General features: G+C 41.0%; 1 protein-coding gene and 1 long non-coding RNA gene across 3 annotated transcripts in view; one reads left to right on the top strand and one right to left on the bottom strand.

Moving 5' to 3' along the window:
* Window positions 1-88: 88 nt before the first annotated feature.
* ttc23 (tetratricopeptide repeat domain 23) lies at window positions 89-23,712 on the bottom strand. Of its 2 annotated transcripts, none has more exons than XM_042496911.2 (11): window positions 23,358-23,712; window positions 22,993-23,149; window positions 21,168-21,291; window positions 20,051-20,207; window positions 19,832-19,957; window positions 6,986-7,157; window positions 6,709-6,817; window positions 4,108-4,235; window positions 3,707-3,856; window positions 441-523; window positions 89-306 (listed from the first exon to the last, which is right to left on the bottom strand). In XM_042496911.2, exons 2-11 carry the CDS (start codon window positions 23,134-23,136, stop codon window positions 195-197), a joined length of 1,305 nt encoding a protein of 434 aa, XP_042352845.1. In that variant the 5' UTR covers window positions 23,137-23,149; window positions 23,358-23,712; the 3' UTR covers window positions 89-194. The 2 variants fall into 2 exon arrangements, with proteins under 2 accessions (XP_042352845.1, XP_042352844.2); XM_042496910.2 differs by having other exon boundaries at window positions 23,362-23,712.
* Window positions 23,040-23,991, top strand: part of LOC121950795 (uncharacterized) — a 30,317-nt gene continuing 29,365 nt past the window's right edge. Inside the window, exon 1 of the long non-coding RNA XR_015777102.1 lies at window positions 23,040-23,170. This is a non-coding gene — a long non-coding RNA (uncharacterized LOC121950795). The remainder of the gene's footprint in view (window positions 23,171-23,991) is intronic.

Below are 23,991 nucleotides of genomic sequence, written 5' to 3'. Positions count from 1 at the left end.
GTATGTTTTCTGAGTATCTCTTCAAAGCTTAGCCAGTATATTTCATTCGGTATAACATGACGTGGACATGATTAGTGCAATTGGAGCTAATTTTCAGCAGTAGTAGCAGCCTTTTTTATATAAACTTCATTAAAAATAGTTATTGATAAAAACCTGTAAGATTATTGTACTGACAAACAAAAAAAAAGAACATGTCAAGAGTCAGACATTGAGTTTCCATCATTGCCACTGGATGGTAGAGCTGAAAGCGTGAGATTTTTTGTTTTCCTTGTACCTTGCCTCTGTCTCTCAGCCACCTCTGGTGCCCTGCAAAACAGATTTAAAATATTTAAGTATACTATTACTTAAAAAAAAAAAGATTTAACGTATCAACAGAAGAATCAAGATAAAGAAAATATAAAGTACATATTAATTATTGGCAAACATAAGTCAACATTTACCGGGCCAGCATGTCCACAGCTTTTTGTGTAGCTTTTGTCTTCTTGTGCTGAGGACCGTACAACAAACTCTGGATCTCCAGGCACTAAAATTCAAAATCAAAAGAAAGACAGCATAAGTATATAAAAGCAAAATGGGAATCAGAGTTTAACGTGAAAATTTCAGGTGAGGATTGGCAAGATATGTGGAAAAATCATCAGACATCCACCAATTCACGGATATGGAGGAAATTTTCCTGGAAAAATTTGATCAGTTTTTTTTATTACACCTAAGGTCAAGAACAAGTTTAAGGGCACAGACTCATCATGTTGGAGGAAATGTGGAGCAGTAGATACAGACCACTCACACATATTTTGGAAATGTCATAAAGTACAGAAGTTTTGGGAAATCGCACACAAAACTATACAAAAGATTCTGGAGTATGATATTCCTATGAGCTACATGGTGCTATATTTCTGTAATTTTAATTCTATTAAAGAGACTATAAGAGTAAGGGATAAGTATTTGATCAAAATACTGTTGATAGCAAGTAAGAAAGCTATTACGAGGAATTGGGGTAAAGTGGACCCTCCCAGTCAGGACCAGTGGATTGAGATTGTAGAAGAAATCCACACAATGGAAAGACTGACATATCGCCTGAGACTACAACAAGCACAGATGGAAGAGAAGTGGGAGAAATGGACACTATTCAAAGCCAAAAACAGTGACAAAGACGACAGACAGAAACAACAGATATAGATTAAGGCACTAAGACAAAAGATGAACTGCTGGTGATGTGACTCCCAAACATGTATTTCATATTTTTGTATTGTTTTGAATGTGGGTTGTACATGTAAGGTTTGTATATGCAAATATATGGATGTAGAAATCAACAATAAAAAACTAAGTGAAAAAAAAAAAGAAAGACAGCATAGTGAGTGGTCAATGAAAGCTGAGAGGTGCAACGCAGAGGGGAATAAACACTTCCTAGCAACACGTGAATGCACTAAACATCCCAAAATAACCTCTGTTGCAACCCAAGGTTTAGATAACACCTGTGCTCACCACTCAGAGTGTCGGGTCAACAAGGGGAATCTGCTAGATTTAAATGAGGACAAAATCAACAACTCAGGAATCTGAGTTAATTAACTCAACATATTTAAGATGCAGCCCGAGTAGTTTTCCACTCTACATTAAGTTTGGTCCAATCAAATAAGAGAATTAAGCAGTGACTGCTTAATTCTATGACATCAGAGAACATTGCTTAATTTAATAAAATCCAGAAAGTTTTAACCAGAAACATGTGTATATGATAACACAGCACGTGCACACATACAGTTATGCAACAGACATGATAAAAGCCTGCCTCTAATTCTGATAATGTCATAAATAAAACATGTAGAGAACTTTGTTGAAGGAGGGAAAGAGGGAGCTAAAACTTTCCCTGCTCACCAGGGAGAGTAAAAACACTCTGTAACCTGGAACAGATCCATCTGGCCTCATGGATGTTTTCACTGTTGCTAAGGTTGATGTAATGGAAGGCCTTTTTTTCAGCAGCACCACAGAAGAAGGAGGAAATGTAGAGTGTATGTCTGTGTGTGTGTGCCATTGTTCTTTGTGTTTTTTTTAGTAGATTGTATGTTGTGTGTGTTCTGTGTGAGCCAGGTTTCCTTTGGAAAAACAAAAGTCACTCAGTCAGAGTGCAGATGGTGTCATGATGACAGGAAAAAAAATGTCCTGACATATCTGCTCTGTGTCAGGGAGCTTCTGAAAGGTTACATGGTGTAGAGAGAGTGAGCCCTGATGTGCCCTGACAGTGCAGAGGGAGACCTGCACCCCCTCTGCCCCTTAGATGTCAAAACAAAACAACATAGCAACCGCGCTCCTTTACTTACAGCCATGTTATTACTAGTATGAAGAAACCCCCTTTTACTGGTATATTTTAGTATGTTTGATGGGCGGCAGAGCTGAGCTCATGCGGCAAACGTGCAGTCACTGTATGTGAACAACATTACATAAGGAATAATATTAAAACAGCTATAGAGGATGATTGAATTCACTAAAATGATTGGGTTTATTTCATGCATTTGTGTTGAAAAACAGAAATGTCACTTTTGTTTTAAAGGACGTAATGACATGCTTCACTGATTAGAGTCAGCAGGCGGGTTTCCATTAAAGATTTGCGCAAAACTTTAGTGAAGTTTCAAAATGGCGAGATGACTGCGTTTCCACTGAGTGATGTCATGTGACTTCTTCTCTGGTGATAACATTCCAAGGAGCATGACGATTGATGTTCAAAACAGTAGCAGCTTTATTTCTATTGCAGCAGCCGAACTAGCCTTCATTATTTCTAATCTAAGGACATGTAGACGTGTTATGGAGCCATAATGGAAAGACAAGCCTCTTTTATGTGGGAGCGACCACATGAGAAGGATTTCTGGGAGGTGATAGTCCACGATTTCACAGAGGAATTGTGGATTCAAAACTTCCGGATGATCCAGTAACAGCTCTTGTAGCTCCTGCTGCATCATGGGGAGACAGTTCCTACTGACAAGCACACAGCCATAGCATCATGTGACCTAGACAAGCCAAAAAAGTGTTTCCATTGCAGTTTTACAAAATACCACCTGAAATACCACCTCATGATGTAGAAGGATTTCAGGACAAACTGTAATTACATTTTTTAAAACATAGTTTTTAAACATGGTTTAAAAATGACTAATAATCTACCCTGTACCTTATGTGAGCATAAAAACTTTTTAGCCATTATTTTTCTAAATTGATGTTTCCATTAGGCTAATTTTATAGTCACAACTTCTATTTGCGCAGTTTGAGGTTTAATGGAAACCCACCTAGTGTCCCTTTAATTGAGCAGTTAGCAAACTGTATTTCCTCAGTCTAGATGGAGCCTGACAGATGGGCAACACAACTTTAGGAGGGAGAATGGCAAAGTCACTGTGTGTGATATTTTACACCAGGGAGGGCTGCTCTGAACACTGCACCCTTCCAAGATTAGCATGTGCCTCTGATAGTGCTGAGCTTTAGGGAGGATGGTGGAAATAGCTGGTCTCAATATGACAGGGACTCTTTGTGTGTATATTTTGATCTCTCCTTTCACTGATGTAGATGGACACGCCTGCTGACTCCTGGCCTTTTATTAAACCCACCCAAATACTTTGGCAGGGTCGGTATCACGTTCTCCCCTGTCCAGCATTTCTAGTATGCACTTAAAGGTTGTAGCCAAGAGATACATGAGTTGTCATGTTTGTGTTGTGTAGCTTCTGATCACCTTTGTCATGGTCCTGTGTGCCTGCTTCATCCTGCCCTCACTCATGTCCACACTTCCGATCAGCTGGAGGGTGTCTGAGACCTCAGCACTCAGGTCACCAAAAGCAGACCTCTTTGGAGCGAGAGAAGCTCTCTGGATCTCCACACATCTCTGCAGCAGCACAAAACAGGTAAATAATCTCTGGTGGTGAGAGCCACACCCTGTTTAGCAGGTGGAATAAATCCCCTGACAACAACAAACTCTGAAGGTGTTTCCATGGTGCTGCTCTCTTCACAAAAAGTGTGTGGATAATGAAAATCTGCTGCGGGTTTCAAAACTGTCTATAATACTCTTTGCCTGAAGGAAATCACTGTAGTGGCACTGTCTGTCTATTCTTTCAAGTGTAAGTGTATGTGTTTAACCTCTTGCTGGCCATTGAGGAGGAGGAAATGACAGAAATCATCCTGGGCTGCAAGAAAGGCCGGATCCTGTGGACCTGCAGAGCTTTTGTATACACTCAGACTCTGCTCAAAGTAGTGACCTGCAGATTCTGCACGAGCATGGAGAAACAACACACATATAATGCAGATTAATATAAATTAGGACAATGACTGGAAAAAATCACAGAAACATATGGTGTTTTACAGAGCTACTTGTGGTGGGAATCACCCACAATACAACGTTTTCACAATACACAAGACAGGATACAGTATTATTGCGAAGTATAGCAATTACATGACTTGAGTTTTCAGTCTGTTCATCTCACTTCAGTAATATTTAATGCAACAAACTGTATCAAGGAGAGTGGAGTGATTATTATTCTAGTAGGCGACCAAAAGTTTATAATTTATTTTAATGTTAACAGTTTTGAAATTATTTACTTGTTTTTAAAGCACTGCATAGTTTAGCACCCTCTTGCCTATATGACTGCTTGTCTGAATATGTTCCAAACCAATCTCTCAGGTCCTCTGGCCTGATTTATGTACCGAAAATTAATAACAAAAAGCAGTGTTCTGTTTTAATGCACCAATGGCCTCCAACATACTGCCCATACAAATAAGAGAATCAGCTTCTGTAGATAGTTTTAAGAAGCAGCTCAAGACCCATTTCTGTGCTCTTGTTTTTAATTAATTCCACCTTCTTTTTTTTTTTTAATTGCATACTGTTGCTGTTATTTCTTTAATGTGCTTTTACTGTCTTTACCTTTGTTGTCTAATATTTCTCTAATATTCATATTTCTTTTATTTGTTTTCCACCTCTGGCATGTTTGAAACTTTTTTCCACTGTTCAGGTTTTTTGTCAGTTTATATCGAAAGCAATAGATGATTTTCTTTTAACCAACCAGACGGGCTCTGTATCACCATCCATACTATGGACAACTTTAAAAGACTCTAAAACTCTTACTCTAAAAGAGTTGACCATCAGTATTCAAGGACTCCAACACCTGAGCTATCCAAAGAAAAAGTATACCTTAAAGCACAATATGATTTATTATCTACAGAAAAAACTGAACATCATTTGTTACGGTCATGTGCCTTTTTCTATGAACAAGGCAGGACGCCTACTTGCTCATCAGTTGAAGGGCAAGTCTGCCTCTCAACTCATACCAACAATTAGGAAAACAGTTCAAGAATTGACAGTAGATACCCAGGAAATCCATAACACTTTTAAAAAATATCCATCCATCTTTTTCCAGCCACCAAATTGGATGACACATTTAAAAAATGGGGTAATATGGGCCTTAGCACATTTAAAGATTTTTACATAGAGAATGTCTTTCCCAGTTTCACCGATATGGCCGATACATTCAATATTTCTAAATCTAGCTTTTTCTGTTTTAGATCCACCACTTCATCCAAACACATAACTCATCATTTCCTCAATTACCTGAGCATTCAAACTTAGACTTCATACTTCAGACCTCTTTAACTTTGAAGGGTCTGACTTATATAATTCAGTTATGTCATTATTATGTCATTTAACAATATATCATTAGACAACATCAGGACAAAATGGGAAGAAGAATTAGAGGCAGATATATCAGACGTTAAATGGGACAGAGCTCTGAGACTGGTGAATGGTTCCTCTTTGTGTGCATGCCTAAATTTGATCCGGTTTAAAGTTTTACACTGTGTTCACTATAATAAGATTAGGCTGGCCAAAATATACCCAGAATTAGATGAGATGTGAGATCGTTGTGGAGCTGCTAGAACAGATTTGGTTTACATGTTTTGGTCATGTTCCAAATTGAGAGAGTTCAGGACATCAATATTTAAAATTTTAAATGAGGCTTTTGGTGTGGTGCTACAACCTAACCCTATAATTTTCCGTATTTGGAGCACAAGTGAACAATATAGTAATATCCAGCAACAAGGGAAATGTAATTGCTTTTGCAAACTTGATAGCTTGAAGGAGATTTCTTTTAGAATGAAGAACATCGAAAAAATTCTACAAAGTCTGGGGCCCTCTACTGGTTAATTTTGATCAACTTGCAATTCTCCCCTGTTTTTTTTTTTATATATATTTTTATATCTACTTTTATTTTTTCCCTTGGCACAAGGGTGTGTTTGGGGTGGAATAGGTTTTATACAAATGCAACTATTGTTAAATTCCCACAATGAATTCTACAGTGTGTATGCCTGGTCTAATAAGAAATGTAACATTGAAAGATGCTTCCATCTGTGTGACACTGTATATTCCTTGTCAAAAAACAATAAAATACATGTCACCTTGGTGTCTGTGTATTGACACAATATCACCACAGAAAAAATATTGCGATACTATTCTGTATCGATTTTTTCTCCACCTGTATGGCTACCATGGAACCTTGCGATAATTGACGTGTGTGGATCATACTAACATGACTGAACTTGGACATTTCTTCAATGAGGCTATTAAATGCCTGGTTTCCATAACACCATCTTAAAGAATTCCAAATACAGAAAGACAGTGGAAGATTCAAGTCCTAATTAACCCTTGTTGCATGTCGCTCAGGCCTCGCCTGTGTTTGAGAATAAACTCACCATTGTGATGGGGCTCTGTGGCGGCAGCAGAGAGCATGAGGGCAAGGCTGTGGGAGATCTGTGCCTCTTCCAGCTCCCCTGAACTGTGACTCACAGCAATGGCATGAGCCTGGCAGGAACCCCCCCAAGAAATAAGACAGATATCATATCACCAAATAAGAGGTGTGGGAACATTACCTAACAACAAAGTCTGGCAGTAACTCAACAAGTCCTTGTGTGTTTATATATGTTGTGTTTAAGAGATGTGTAGGGTGTGTGAGTGATGTGCCATGCTTGCCTTGGAGAGATGCTCTATGGCTCGATCTAAATGACCTTTGCCCTGCTCTATGGCAGCCATGTCCCTATAGACAGAGCATGTCTTTTCTGGCTTTCCACAGTCCTCCAGCCGCTGCAGGGACTTCTCACACTGGCTTAAGGCCTCCTTGTGTCTGCTCTGTCTCCTATAGACCCTATAGAGCAGAAACGACAAATGGTGACACTGTCAGAGGTGGAAACATAAAGACAGTGCCCAGTTCAGCCTGCTATATAAGGCAGCAGGGCAGAGTAATGATTAGAGAACATACGCTGTGTTTAATCATTCTGCTGTGTACTTGAGCAAGATCACTAAAACCATTACAGATGTTTTAATTCAAAAATCCTCTCTAATAACACTTTTTATTTAGAGTATGATGAGTGCACAGTATATACCCATAAGCCTGCTTCTTCATGACAATAAGCCTGTTTTACATTACAGAAGTAACTGCTTGGTCTGGAGCCAAACTCAAACAGAGTGGTGGGGACTTTTGGCTGATGCCTCCAGCTGGAGCCTTGTTCAGTGCAGACTATATTAAGGAAAGCTTTCACATTGCCCCTTTAATTGTTTTCAGTCGCATCCTTTTAAGTCTCTTAATCGTCTCCTCTAGGACTGAGGGTTACTCTGTGCATAACCCCCTCACTGTGTGGACATAATTTTAGTTTAAAACATTAAAAAAATGAACTAACCCTATCATCAGAGTGTGAAGAAGTCACACCTTTGACATTATGTCCAAGCAGCCAGGGACAGGCTGTCCCTTCTGTAATAAAACATCCTGACCTGAGAGGCTATAGTGAGTCTCTGTAGCTTCTAGTGAGCTGCAGGAGAGGAGGAAGAAGCTAAGCTAGCTGGAGTCAATGGATACAGTGTACAAGTTACAGTCTCAGTAAATTACTTAGTGTATGAGAAACACAATGAAGGCAGAAGCTCCAGAAAAATGACCATTATCTCCATCACAAGCAGCTCCTGGAGAGAAGCAACATTCCGCAGCAAGATCAGAAGGGATGTATGAAGAAGCAAAACTCGATTAAATATTGGTGTGGCTTTCCATTGCTGGAGACAGCTCCTGGAGAGTAAAAAGATGCAGTTTGATACTTAACTCCCAACGTTTCTTTTAGAATGTTAAGTAACATTTCAATCAATAGCAACATTTGCTTTTGACTGAAACATATCTTCAGTGTAACTAATGACAACACAAACTGTTGGCTTACAGTTCATGATAAACTTCTCAGATGACGTGATGTGACTGTTTTCTTGTTACTGTGGCTCTGCTAAAACTGAGCTCAGTAAGCTATAAATTCTACACAAACGCCACATGTGAAAATCTTAAGACAGCACCCTTATTTTGACCAGCTGTATGGTTGCTCTGCTGTCAGTTACGAATTCCGTTATTTATGACTGATGACTATAAGTTATGGTTGTATTAACACAGTAGCAGACCAACATTTAAAGGTTGAAAAACTGCCCCCATTTGGTTGAACTGGGTGGCTGGAAATTACATAAGGTGCATTATGTAATTAAACGCTGACAAATAACTCTTACAGTGTGTTCTCTCATTTTAAAGTGTCCAAATAAGGGGATGCTCTTGCAGTATCCACCAAAATTCAACATCTTTAAAAATTGGTCAGTCATCTGTACATGTGTTGTTGCTACCAAGTCACTCAGACCAAAGTCACTTCCTGTCACACTTAACTGCACTATGGGTTTGCACGGGCTTCCATAGAGCAACATGGTGGGGAGAGAAGATGAGATGACAGCTGCATTAACCATTGTAAGGACTCTGGATCCCATCAGGCTGTTCTGCAAACAGCTTCAAAACATCTAATGGACTTATAATTTAATTCAGCTCTGCAGTCAATCTCTGGCTACATTGTTTTCTACACAGCAGAACAGGAAATCCCTTCTGCAGACATCCACGCTGTGCAGAGCGGCCATCTGAACAACAATTCACCTATGTAAAAAACGGATGAAGGCAATTTGTAACAGCGTATCATTTGATTTAAAGGTATAGTTTGGACCTTTTGAAGTGAGGCTGTAATTATCCTTGTCTTGCATGGAGAATATGTCAGTAAGCACGCCCCAGATTTGGAGAAGCAGACTGGAGTCTGATACAGAAGCTAAGCAATGTGCTGCTGTGGATGTGGGTCAGCAACAAAATGTATTTTAGCCACCCAAAAAAGTATTGAGAATATTTTTACCACATTACCTTTTCGTCATACAGCCTGTTTGGGCTTTTAACAGCTTAATTTCCCCATCTATGCTTTCATCAAAGCCAACAGACTCCGTTGATAAAACTAGACATTTTAAATTTGCGGTTAGTGTGACTATTAACACCAATAACACAAACAAGCTAACTAATGGAGGCAGCCGTGGACTGGCAGCTCCTGTGTTCAGCGATACTAAATCACTCAGTACATTTACATGCACAGCTACAGGAGGAGATATGCCCCCTTTCAGCTTGCTGCAATAAATTTACATTATTTAAAGAGTCTTTGATAGAGATTGAATCACAATCATAACTGTTTATTTACAATAACTTCTGGGAAAAAAACACTGTGTCACGTACATATAATAAAACAATGTTGAGCAAACTGCCTTCATTGATTAGTTTTAAGCCACCTTAAAAATATTTACATCAGTTAAGTGTAGCCTGCGCTATATTTAGAATATTATAACACTTTACCTTGCTATAGCAACCCTTACAGCTTTTCTATCAAAAACACCAGACACAAAAAAAAAAGAAAAAGGGGGGGTGGGGCATGATTTTTTTTTTTAAATAAAAAGAAAATACCATCATTTTAGAGTGCATGTCCTTCCCTATGCCAAAATTCAAAACACAAGTCTCTCCTCAGTGCTTAACTTTTTTTAAACACGTTTTTTTAGGCTTGACCCATTTTGCAGCACCCCTCATAAGTAACAAACAGTCCATAACCCTAACCACTAAGGGAGGCCGACGAGGTTACTAGGAGCACATGCAGAACACCAAGTCCAGTTAAAATCCGAATGAGGTATTTACATGACGGAATAACTTGACCTTCAATCAAATTATCTGGGTGTGTTAGTCCGATTTCAAGAAATCTGATTTAATCTGATTCCAGACTAACATGTTTACATGTATTTTAAAAGTCCAGTTTTAGACGGACTAACAATAATTTGACTTTTTTTAACATCATGTAAATGTACTGAGTGTTTTTCTAAATGGAGTCTGGCTTTGAAGGGAGCCACAAACTGCTTCATTTTTCTGTTGGACATCACTGTCTGACATTAAGGTGAAGCAGAGGAAATATTATACATGTTATATATTCTAAACTTAAACAGATATTGAGTTTTTTAGGTTGGACCTTTTTTGGCTAAAGTATGTTTTGTTGCCGACCCTGGTCCACAGCAGAGGATTGCTTAGATTCCATGTCGGACTCCAGTCTGCTTCTCTGAACTGGGGGCCCGCTGACTGACATCTTCTGTATGTAATATACTGACTATAGAGTACCTTTTACAACCCCACTATAAAAAAACTGAACTATCCCTTTAAGGTTTCATGCAGTGTGCCTTCAGTCTAAGCTTGACAGTATTATGTCACATCTCAGGACCTCATGAATCTGAGTATTCATGGCTCTGTGGTTAAATGCCAGCAGCAAAGGTTACAAAAACACTACGATGGCTCATTACTTTGAATTTTCCCTCAAATCCAAGATTATCCTAACATGCTGTGATGGATGGTGGGAGTGCCCCGCCCCTAAGTGTTCATGAGGCAGGCACTTCACGTCCTTTTAGGGCAGTGGCGATGGTTGTTGCAGAGCTACATTCCAGCATGGCTTGAGTCCTGCCATTCTGCCTGCATGGACAAACCGAGACAATACCCCTCTATCCTCTCATTCACTCTGCATCCTTATGCACTTCCAGGACGGTAATATGCCACAGCCCACTGAAATCTACCAAGAGTCCACCAGGCAGGGAATTTATATAATTAAGGATTTGTAGATGTGTTGCCAAGCAAGCCACACAGCCCTCTTTTGTAAACGTTTCCAGAACATAGTTGACGTAAGTTTGCTCTGGGCTCTCACTCGGAAAAAGATACAGTGAGTAAGGCCGAGCCAAAGTGAAAACAGTGGGCCAGAAACACAACAGCTCGCTGCAGCAAATTGGTGCGGAGCTTTAAACTGATGGCAGTCTGACTGATGAGGCTTTTTATTGTGTGCCTCAGGTAGATGTGGGTAAAGAATACTAAACTACTCAGTATGGGTAGTGATTCTCAATCAGGGCTGTTTATGAGTAAATCCCTGCTGGTTTTATTTCACCCAACTAATTAGAGACAATTTTACATTTGGAATAAGAGCTACCTTTTTGGAAGGAGTACAAGCAGACTTTGGATGGCAAGCATGCGAATTCCACTGGAGTTAGGCTAATAGCATCTCCACTGTGTGTTTTCACTGTGTCTATACATCCAATCAGTACATATACACAAGAACAGGGCCACCTATTACTTCGGCAGCACAAACTCTCAAGACTATTTGCACAAACTTGGTGTAAATTTAATTTAATATGTATTTAAAAGAGACATGGCATAGTAATGAATATCAATATAAAAAAGGAAGCAACTGAAATAAGTTTTTCAGCGCCAATACTGATACCGATTATTAGTAGTTAATGAGACCAATAACCGATACTTGGATTTGATATGCATTTACTATAAAAATCAAAATCTTATCTTTAATATTTAGAATTTGTAGTATAACAAACTCCAGCACAAAACTTTGTTAAAATGCCTTTAGCAAATGTTCAATCAAAGCTGAAATGTTCAACATCATATACAACAAGTTCCCTGCAACTTTTTTTTTTAAATTAAGTCAAGTGAAAATTTTAAATAAAAAATGAATAAATAAAATTACCTCCCTTAGGTTTTACAAAGTAAATTAATTAGTTTTATTGGTGATCATTAAAATAAAGTGCCGATACAGATAATCTGCAAAATGCCAAATATCGGCCCCAGTAATTGACCTGGACAATAATCTGTCAACTCCTAATATAAAAGCCAAATGAAAATATGCTGGAGTTCTTAGGACTGCTAATTTAAATCCGTAGTCCCTTGGCAGGTAAAAGACAACAGAAATGTCAAGAAGGAAAGAAAAAGGAAAAAATAAGAAATAAAACAAACCAACAACTCTTAGAGAGGACAAAGTTGCAGAAACCATAGCAATATAAACTGTGTGGCATAAAGTGCATGGTGCAAAGTGCCTTATCTATGTGCAAGGTGCCAACTTCAACATGTGTTGGTTGCATGCATGTATCATGAATCACTGGATAACAGGACAGATTTCCGTTCATATGATGCATGATTGTGCTTATTAAGGGTGGAGAGAATATGAAGAAATTCCCACAATCAGCCAACTAAGATGTAGATTTATGAAAGCAGTTATAAATCCTGTTGCCTCTCGGGAGCATTCCTGCTCCCTTGTTTCCTAGTTTTCCTTGATCCTGGCCGTAACCTTGACTGTGCCTGACCGTGGTGATAGCTGTGCTGATGCTGCGACCCTGCCTTTGGTTGTGCTCGTGCTGTGGCTGTACTGATACTGTGCCCCCTGCTCGCCCTGATTTTGGTCTGGTCCTGGTTGCGCCGATGTTGTGATCTTGACTTTGATGATGTTGAGGTTGATGATAACAGTCTCGTGCATATGCTGATAGGGAGGTGTCCATAGAGTGCAATTAATAATTTCACAACTACCGTTATTGTAATATGACATGCATCTGTTTCTATTATTGCTGTGCCCCCCCCCCCCACTCCCCCTCTCTCTTTCTCTTTCCTTTTTTGCCATGTATTTCATTTGTTATTTACGACATCTATTGCTTGTCTGTCCGTCCTGGAAGAGGGATCCCTCATCATCCTCTACCGCTCTTCCTGAGGTTTCTTCCCTTTTGTCCCCCGTTACAGGGGTTCTTTTTTGGGAGTTTTTCCTTCGGTGATGTGAGGGTCTAAGGGCAGAGGGATGTCGTACACTGTAAGGCCCTCTGAGGCAAACCATGTTTTGTGATAATGGGCTCTATAAATAAAATTGACTTGACTTTACTTGACTTAAACTGCAAACTAAAAAAAATCCAGCTTAAGCCTGTAAGATGAGAAAACACAACCGATTTGAGCCTAAATCTCCCATCTGGCTGCTCATGAGTGCACACCTTGAGTGTGAATCTGAAAGCAGGCAGAATGTTTGGATCTACAAGAGAGCTGAGCGTACTTTATTGTTGCAGGCTTTGGTGGGAACATTCCCCTCCATCACAACAGTGTTGACTGACAGAGCTTTAGGAGCATGCCAAATTCTTAGTCATCACCTAACAAAAGAGATTTAGCAAGCTTACACACCAGCCAGAGTCTGCACATTTTTTCAATTACACACATCATGTCAACAAACTCTGACTCTGACACAGACCAAGATGGCATCATTTACACATTCCTATGAGTGTAGCTAACCTCAGCTGCTGATAAGGCCTATTTACTATAAAGGCTGCAAGAGTGTGCTGCTTTATACTTTTTAACAGGACTTTACATACATTGGGCATTACGTACAAAGCTAACCTGTGGTCCCCTGTTAAAACACTGTCACCCTACTCCTGTCCGTGATTATATACCTCTTTATAAGACTGAAAATGTTGCTCTTCTAAGTATGCGTCACTGTCAAGGCTTAATAATGCAGACACTGTCAGGTTGTCAAATGTTTTGATATGCAAGACCTGTAACGTAAGACCTGTATTCCAAGTTTAGATCGGTTTTGCAGTTCCACAAAGTGTATAGCATGGATGATACATGTGCTACTGTGGAAATGAAACTTCTCACATACAGGGATTAAGCTTTTCAAACACTTTTCTTGTGCTGCTTTCAGGCGCCTTCACAAGAGTTTTAACCTTTGAACCCTAAGAATTTGCTTTTATTTATTTTGAAAACATGGGGGGAAAATGGCAATGAGCAACTTAGTAAAAGTGTTCCACAAACTGCAGGAAAAAGGTAAATTTAGAAAATTATTTTTTTTAAAAGCTAGGGAAAAATGTCTAAGGAAAAAAGAGAGAAGCTACGGAAAAAAGATTAATAATGTTCATAATTACAAATTTAAAATGATGTTGTGGACTTTTTATATATTTATTTTTTCCTAACTTTATTTTCTTCTTCATCTATGTATTTATTTATTACTAATTTAATTTCATTTTCTTGTACTTTTACTAACTTTTTGTCATTTTCCTTTGATCGCCCATTGCCTCCTTCCCATGTTTTTAATAAAATCAAGCCAATTTGCTGAGTTTCAAGGGGTTAAAGGGACAGTAACCCCAATAAAAAAACAACAACATATTTTTTCTTTCACCTACAGCGCTATTTGTCAATCTATTTTGTTTTGGTGTAAGTTGCAGAGTGTTGGAGATATTGGCTGTAGAGATATCTGCCTTCTCTCCAATATAATGGAACTTGATGGCACACGGATTTTGATGCTCAAAGTGCCAAACAATATATTGAAAAACTACATTGAAAAATCCACGGTACTTACTGAAAGCAGTTTCATTTAGGAACTATTTTCTTTCCACTGTACTATACCCGCCAACCGTATCACTGCGCATAAGGAAGCATGTATCCACTGTTAGCTAACATTAGCGCTCAGCAAAGGGGGACATTAGTGTTTAAATATCCTGCTGTAATGAGCACAAGCTCTTGTCCATGAGTCGATCCACGCTTCCTACTGCACTGTGATACTGTTGTGTATTTCTGTAGAAAAGAAAAAAAATAGTTCCTACATCAAACTGCTTACACCAAGGTCTGTGGATTATCTTGAGAACCCTGGTCATGGTTTCTGCAGAGAGACACTGCTGTTAAGTTTTTCAATTTTTTATTTTATTTCTTTTTCTGCGTTTTTAGCACCACAAGCTGTGTGTCATCTAGTTCCATAATATTGAAGAGAGACCAGTGATTGATAGCATACATCTCTTGGATGCTCCTGAACACATCATCAGTGATGTAACCTGGGGTCCTGGGGTGTTTCGGGTCTTTCAACATCAGACACCCTCGCCCAGGCGACCCAGCCATGGGTGATCAAACCTGGCTTGTGTTCAGGTGGCATTTACTACCCCCATGGATCTCCTCTCCTGATCCAGAGCCATCTCGAGGCTTTCTCTGCTTCCTCTGTGATGTTCTTAATGACTCTTCTCCTTTTGTAGAGTGACTGCCCCGCAAACTCTCTGCAGCCAACCTCGATGGGCATACACTTCGCCTTCCAGCCCTGCTTGCAGCAGTCGATGACCAGCTCTTTATATTTGGTCCTCTTTCTCTCGTGGGCCTCTTCCAGACGGTCCTCCCACGGCACTGTCAGCTCCATCAGGATGATGTTCTTCATCTCCTCTGAAACCAGGAGGATGGCCTCAGGGTGGTTGCAACAATGTGCTGGGGGAGCTTAAGCTGTTTCTCCAGATCGACAGACAGCTGCCAGTCCTGTGCAGTTGCCAGGAGTCCAGGTTGGTTCCTGGCCCCTGTGGTTCTTCGCAGCTGTTCTCCAGCCTTCACGAAGGCGATCACCTGGTTGGTGGGGTGGGACCGTCTGTTGCTGCTGCTGATTCCCAAGCTGATGGCTTCTGCAATGCGTTTCAGAACCTGGTTGTGGCGCCAGGTGTACTGACCCTGCCCAAGAGCTACTGGACAGCAACTCAGGATGTACTCCAACGTGCCCCTGCCTGGGCATTGCGGGCAATTTGGAGACTCTGTTTTGCCACAGATGGAGAGGTTTGATGGGCTGGGCAGAATGTCATATGCTGCCTGGACATGGAACTTTATGCGCTGTGGTTCTGCCCGCCAGAGATCAGTCCATGTGACTTTCCGGTCGATGGACTACTCCCACCTTGTCCAAGCACCCTGCTGCCACAGGCTGACAGCTCTGCTGGTCCTCTGCTCCTGCATCTCTGCCCTCACTTCCTCCTGGACAAGTCTCCGTCTCTCCTTCCCCTTGGCCTTCTCGTACTGTGGCGTTGGAAAGGTCCCTAGACCAGCTCTGCCTCGGGTCACTGCTCCAACCAGGACTCTGTGGCTTATCTGCGAGTCTGCTTGTGATACAGCTTCGTCGGCTCTCCACTTCCTCACGGTTTTCACCCTGACCCCTGCCTGGGCCACCTTGGGGTTGCTGGAGTCCCTATATAACATCACTTATCTTGCCCTTGTCACCTTAAACTCTTCCTCTAGTGACTTCAGGGGCAGCTGAAGCTTGGTGTGGCATCCATAAAGGGCAATGCTGCTGAGGCTCCTAGGCAGTCCCAGCCACCCACTGAGGAAGCTGCTGACTTTTCTTTCCAAGCCCTCTATAACAGAGATGGGAACTTTGTAGATGAGCAAAGGCCAAAGTATCCTATGCAGGATACCGTGTTGGTAGATCCAAGCCTTGAACTTTCCGGGAAGCCCTGACTGGTTCACTGCTCTCAACCAGCTCTCTAGCTGGTTTCCTGAACAGATGCTGAATCCTTCAGGCTGCTGCTAAACACCTTGCCAAGGCTCTTCACTGGCTTTTCGGAGACAGTTGGGATTGATATCCCTCCGATGCTGAAATGGAACCTGTCCACAATTTTGCCCTTCTTCAGCACCAGTGACCTTGATTTTGGAGGCTTGAACCTCATCCTTGCCAATCCAATCAGCTCCTCCAGCCCTTGCAGAATCCACCTACTCCCTGGTACTAACTCAGTGGTAACAGTCAAGTCGTCCATGAAGGCCCTGATTGGCGGTTGGTGCACTCCTGTTCCGGTCGTTGGGCCCCGGCACTGAGTTTAAGCAGACTTCACTATCATGCTATTGCCAAAGCAAAAAGGATCACAGAGATGGTGCAGCCTGTGATGATCGCCACCTCAACTCTGTGCCACTCCGATGTTATTGACCCTGATGAGACTCTCATGCCGAACTGTTTGTAATAGTCCGTGACGAGCTCTGCCACTTGGCCCGGCACATAATGTTTCTCTATGGTTGTTTGGGCCAGTTGTTCTCCCGGGCTTCGCTGATGATCTGGGTCACAACTCCTGTATGCTCTAGGCAACCCGGCACTCCAGATATGCCTCCCTTTTGCACTGAGGTGTCGTATGTCGATGTAGCCGCTGCTGGAGAGAAAGTCGGTCAGCTGTCTAGCTACTATGTTGAAGAAAATCTTCCCTTTGACACACAGCAAGGAGATGATCCTGAACTGGTTGATGTTCTTGGAATCTTCTTCCTTTGGGATCCAGACTCCTTCAGCAAATCGCCACTGCTGCGCTACTTGCCTTCTCCTCCAGATGACCTTCAGGATCTTCCACAACGTGACAGGGGACAGTTCTTATCGACCTTGTAAGGCACTCCACTCGGACCAGGAGCCGAACTGGATCGTGCTCTCCTCACAACATCCTGTACCTCTCAGGGGTGGCTCCCTGCTGTCAAACTCCTTGGTGGATGTAGGTGGTTGTATCATGGTGTTGCAATGGCACAGCCCCTGCTGCCTGTCAGGGTCACTGTAGGTGGTCTGGATGTGCAGACTGATCTCTTCCTTGGAGCAAGCCAATCTCCCACTGCGCTTCTGTCCCAGGAGTTGCTTGGTGAAGCCAAAGGGGTTGGCTTTGAAGGATGCTCACTTACTGGTCCTTTCCTTCCGCCGCCTTTGGTGCCACTCAGCTCTGCGGAGAGTCAGCAGCCTCTTCCTCAGGATGGCTCGCAGCTCTGCCAAGGGGGGGCCTTGCTCCTCGCTGGCCTCTTTGAACTGCGTCTTGAGAGACTTTAGCTCCTGCCGGATCTGGTGGATTTTTGCTGCTCTCTGGTTACTGGTGAAGGGTGTTCTTTCAGCCCTCTTCTCCACTGTCCCAAATCTTTCCACAGCTAGACTGACGATGATTGTCGTCATCGTTTTCGGTCTTTGGTCCACGTCTCCCTTCACTGTTCCCTCTAGCACCAAGTTGGCATCCTTGTCAAACTGTTGCCAGACTGTCGTCTTGCAGGCCTGTGGCCATTTGACTCGAACCCTCTCTGGAGGTCTGTTCTGAGGGGTTGGAGGTTCCTGGCTCTATGGGGTATCTCCAGGCCCGGCTGCTCCTCCATCTCACCAGGTTGTGTATCTGTGCGTTGTGGCGCTCGCTCTCCCTCTAAACACTTCATCCGAGTTTGATGAATCTTAAGGCCTCGGCTGTTCTTACAGACCTTCCCGCACCTGCACTTCATATTCGTCGTCGATTGTCCGTTGCCATTGTTCGTTAACCTTTGGTCCATCAGATCGGGGTGCTCATTCTCCCCTCCTCTCAGGCACCCCAGGGATATTTCTCCATATGTCGTTCTGTAGCTTTATGATGGGATTCCTCCTCTAAGAGGAAGCGGTTTGGGCTGCCGACCTGCCCAGCCTCAGTTGCTGTCTCTCTACGCTGTCCACTGTCTCTCCAGTCGTCACTACTCTTTTCTTGGTTATCAACCAGTCTGTCCCTGGTCGCCACTGGTTTCGAAGTGATTGATTGAAATCTTTATAGGCAATGTCTCAAACTGCGACTCACACCAAAACTATCTACACTGATGTACTGTCACCTTAGAATTAAAAGATTCTATTTGCCATTTTTGTCAAAATTGAGTTATTCTTACGCTTGGACAACTTATTAACATTCTGTGAGGTGTTTTTTGTGTGATATATGCATTTTGGACTTTTTTATTTAGAAACCAAAAAGGTTCACATACATTTTGCTATTTGGAATGCAAAAAATTTAGAAGCTTAATTTAATTTAACATTTAACATTTCAAAACTGTTCAGAATACAGAGAGAACCTTATAATACTAAAGTGGTAATACAGCACTACAGGTAAGAGGAAATACATGAATTTTTGAATCTAGGGGTGAACTGTCCCTTTAAACAGGATCCACATTAACATTAAGACATTAGTAGGGTGATCTCAGCCCAGGTAAGACTATACTTTATTTCCTGGTCATGCTTCTAATTTCACTCCCGGTGATTTAAACTAAGACACATGGCTGCTATTTTTATGTTGCCAGACCACAACGTTCTCTTAACAGACTATCAGTCTCTCTTACATTTGATGACTTGTGCTTGGTGTCTTCACCATGATTCACTAAACCTCTTCCTGAGCATGTAGTTCTGCCCTCGGGACCTCTGCTGTCCACCCAGTTACAAATGCATATTTTAAAAAGGAGGACACAGATCAATAATATGGAAATGGGAGTGGGTGTGAAGTAAACAAATCAGCTGACATTAAACAGAGAATTAAAAGGCTTCACAATATCTCAAGGAGTCAAGCAGACTGTAAATATCTAAGTGTGGTATGTAGTGAGGGGAATGAATAATGAAGTAGGGAGTGAAACAAGGAGAATGCTTTTTAAAAAGAGGTGAAATGCTTATCTCCAAACTATGCCTGTGCTTGAGCAGTGACTGGATGAGTGGACACACACAAACCCCACCCAGCAGCTCTGTGAGCATCATTACAACACACCCACACTGACTGCTGAGTGGACTCGACAACAACATGGAGAAATTCAGATTTGTTAAATCTTTGTAAGAAAACATGAAATAATGGTGCTTTTACTTGCATGCCTAAGACAATATAAAAATGAACCTGCTCCAAAATTAAAAATGTATAAAGTAGATATTGTTTTAGCAAATTTTCAGGAATCTAATGCCACCTTGTGGCCAAACTTAAACATAACATACTGCACTTGAATTGGGGGGAGCACTAAGTTGTAATAACAACTGCAACAAATGAAAATCATCCAGGCTGTACTCTCTACTCAGTAAATCTGCTCTGAAAGGACCTGACCTGTTGGTTTTTTATATTAAAAACAGCACCAAGCTATTTTTTTTTTGCCTACTGAACCTGGATAGAGCAGAGGAGATTTCCAGCTCTGTCTTCATCTTCTCCTCCTGGTTGATGGCACCCTGTAGATGGAGCTGCTCGAGGACTTGTTCAGCCTCCAGGAAAGAGGATTCTGCCTCCTCAAGAGTTGAAGAGAGTCAAGGACTTATTAAGCTTTTTATTTGAATTGATACTTCTTTTCAGCCCCACATGTTGTTGTGAAACACATTGTAAGGATATTTGGCTGTCAGCAGTGAGGCACCTCCCTGTGTGAGGTGTATGTCCAGGAGACACATGAGAGCCTGGAGCTTTTCACCTCTGCGGGGGGAGACGGAGGAGCAGAAAGGCAGCAGCTCTCTGGCCAGAGCCGAGTGCTCCTGAGCCTGTGGGGCCCATCCTGAGGGAACAGAGGGCCATCATTTAGTGTAAACTGAACTGAATGTTAACTTTGAATCTGAACCACTAATCCCTTCATCAGCTGGCTGTTGCTGGAGCAAAGAGCAAAGAAATACCACATGAAAATAAAATGAGGGAGTAGATAAATTACCATAAAATATGGGTATCTACGTGAATTGATCAATGGTTCATTCATTCAAACTTGCTCGGCATCATTTTTTAATGATGGCAAAAAAGCAGTTAAAACAGAAATAAAAACAACAAACAATAACAGCAATGTAAACAGATAAAATAAAAACACAGAAAAACAAACATGTTATAGTGTAGAAGTATAATTAAGAACATTTACACTCAAAACGAGATCTGAAACAAGGCATTTGAGCAGCGAAGGACATTTTTCCTAGTTCAGTTCTGCTTTGGGGAATGTGGAGCAACAAGCTATTCTGTGACCGAGTACCAAGATTATGTGAGTTTAGAGGTAATAGGGATGAAGCGTGTTTCAAAGCTTTATAGATGAATAAAAACTAACGCTGGTTGCGCCTCACAGCCAAATGTGGCCCACTGACCTTTTGGCAAAGATGGAAGTGATGAGTGCTGCAAGGATCAGCAGTTATGAACCTTGGAGCTGAATGGTATACAGCATCCAGTGACTTTAATGTAGAGGTGGCAGCTTTTCTATATATGATATCCCCATAATCTAAATTAAATAAATACGTTTTAAAAATGTCAAAGAAATGGTATTAAATTTACAACACTATTTTATTTTCAAATGCAAGATGTGGCATCTGCCATGGGTAAAAAGAGTTTTTAAAAAAAAGTAGCTGTGGGAACTGTATGTGCATCATTCAAAGACCACCTTATGTGTTATTGCCTGTTTGAAGTGATAATGCTTCGAAAATCAATTCATTAATATGTCGTTTAGAATTACACTGTACCCCTAATATCATCTTTTTAACTTTACCTTTGAACTGCAAATATGCTTTAGCCAGTCTGGCATGGGCCTGGGCCAGTTTCAGATGTCCGTCCCCGTAAACCAGCCGAGTCAGAGCCACGCAGCGGACCAGGTCCTGGATGCAAGCATCAAACTGAGGATATAAAGGAAAGAACTGTCGGTGTCACTACTCCTCTATCACTTTTTTTTTAATTCAGCCTTTGTTTAACCTGAAAATAAACCTCTTGAGATAAAAATCTTTTTCAACAGTGTCTGAGCTGAGACAGGCAGCAACATGAGCTACAGACAGACAACATGGAACAAAAAATACAAATCAAAACATACAACTTCAAAGCAACAATATAAAACACAAAAACAGCACAAAATGAAGTTGCTACAAGGAAGGACTAAAAAGTATGTTTGTATATGCTGTAAGTCAACCATAAAAACAAGAAAAATTAAAACACCAACTAAGATACGACCTGATTTTGGCATGTAAAAGATGACATACAAAATTCCTGCAGCAGTGATTTGAAATGTCTTCGGGGACCAGTGAGTGCAGCTTTAAGTCCTCCTGAGGAAGAGTCCACATATATGGAGCTATTTATTTATTTATTTTAATAATTTCCTGCTAATTTTGGGGCCATGTCTTGTTAAATTGCTCATAGCCTTCGCCCCATGTTTATGCAAGAAATTCAGTGAATTTGCTCAGGTTTCAAAGGGTTAATTGCAATTCTTGAATTTTGGAAAATAAACCTTTTGTGTGAAAAGTGAAGTCCTTTGGCTGATGCATTCTGAGTGACACCCATGTTAGTGCCTTGGTTTCAAGAACCAGGATAACATGTTTAAACCTGATCCACCTTTCTGATTATTTGCTGCTTGTGAAGGAATCAGTGGCAGAGACATTAAGTAAAACACACCAGCACACACAGAAACATCTGGACGCTTTTATGATCAAATGGGTAGAAAGATCAGGTTGGTTGTTAAATGTAAACATCATCTCCCAAATATGATCAATACCAGAAAAAGACTCAAAACCAGGGTGAAAAAAATTACATGTAAATGTTGTCAGTGATAATTATTGGTTGCCTGTGCATTCAGCTTAAACTCGAGCAAGTTGGTTTGATTTCTTCCTAAAACGTGGCGATAAAAGGCAAAGGCCAACTGGGAAAAACATGGCCCTCAAACTGCAAGAGATTAGTAAAAGGTTACAAGAAAATTATCCAAAAAATAAGGAAAGATCTTAGATTTATAACAATTTTTATATGGTTACAGATTATATATCACAGCTGATCAATAGATCAATCAGAGCAGACTGAGAGCAGTGCAGTGACACACCTCTCATCCAGCTGCTCTCTGCTGCGCTCCTTGTTATGGGGGGGGTTCAGTGATTTGGGGGCCTGGTGCCCCAGCCCAACTGCCTTGCTTTGATTTCAGCCATTATTAGAAAAGTATCCAAAAAGTGGGGAAAAATGCTATTATAACAAACTGCCAGACATTAATCAATATATATATATATATATATATATATATATATATATATATATATATATATATATATATATATAATTGTATTTTTTTCATGTGATTTTTAAAAACTTTTTTGAAAAACTCAATTCTTGCTAATTTTCATGCCATTTCTTTTCATGAGTTGCTCATTACCCTTTCCTCGTGTTTATCGAAGAAATTTCACAAACAATTTTCTCAGGCTTTAATGGGTTAAATATATTCATGGACGCATCTGCCCTGTTAAAAAAGACCCAATTCTGCAGGGCAAGCTTCTAAGCACAGCTGCTTGCAAAAATGCAAACTTGATGCAGTGTAGATGTGTTGGTGCAGGCTCCTCTGAACCCACCTCTCGGTTGTGGTCACGGGCCTGAGCTCGGTTGTCGAAGTGTTTGAGCTTTTCTTCAGGTGCCATCATGATAAACTCTCTCTTTGTATATCCGGTTTGTGAACAGGGAGGAGATGCATACATGCCCCTGTCGGTGCTTCCCATGCTGTTAGGAGATCTACAAGTTTGGTCAAACAAGGTATGTGATACATTCTGAAAAGCTAGAGGGATTTTTAATGTCTAAATTGATTAGGACACAAATAATACCGGAGTCGATACAGGAAGACTCTAATTGACTTTTTTGGTATTTGTGTCTTGTATTCGGTGGATATTCACCCTTCCATTAGCAGCATCTGCGAACAAAACTGCTAAAAAGAAGAAATTACTTACTCTGCTGGAGACTCGCGGGACTTGGCTCGTGTTTTTGTCATCGCCTGATCATCAGTCATGTTTACAAAGAATCAGTAACAGTCTGTGGATGTAACGCTGAGCGCCAGCAGCTGTTTGTGCTCTTTGTGTCTTCCTTGGTTACTCTGCGCGTGCTATCAACACGAGCTAGCGTGCAGCTGCTGCTGCTCGTCTTTAATGTTTCATTGAGACAATTTAACGGCTTTGCTTAAAATAGCCCAAAAAAGCCCTACCCAGCCTTTACAGTGTGTTTATAAAATGCAGCTCTAAAAGCCAGTTACTGCAGGAGCCAGTTTCCTTAAAACAGAGACTAACATCTCAGCAAAAGGCTTTCTTGAAGGTACCCTGGCACAGCGTAAAGGAAATTGGGTGCATTCAAGAACCGTGCTGTTGCTAAAAAAAAAGCTGTCTTAACAGTGTAATAAGGGCCCGCTTTGATATTACACACACTCGCATAGCTCTGCACACAAAATCCGCTTTTCAAAATCAAGCTTTAGATAGCCTAATATTAATATTTCCTACTTTAATCAAGTTAACTTTTTAAACAACATCAATCCTAATCATTAATTCATTTTCTGTAACCGCTTGCCCTCGCAAGGGTCGCGGGGAGGC

The sequence above is a fragment of the Plectropomus leopardus genome, chromosome 7 (assembly GCF_026936395.1).
Source record: "Plectropomus leopardus strain MGB_pleo_1.0 chromosome 7, ASM2693639v1, whole genome shotgun sequence".
NCBI classification, from domain to species: domain Eukaryota; kingdom Metazoa; phylum Chordata; class Actinopteri; order Perciformes; family Serranidae; genus Plectropomus; species Plectropomus leopardus.
This window is presented reverse-complemented; position numbering and strand designations above follow the sequence as displayed.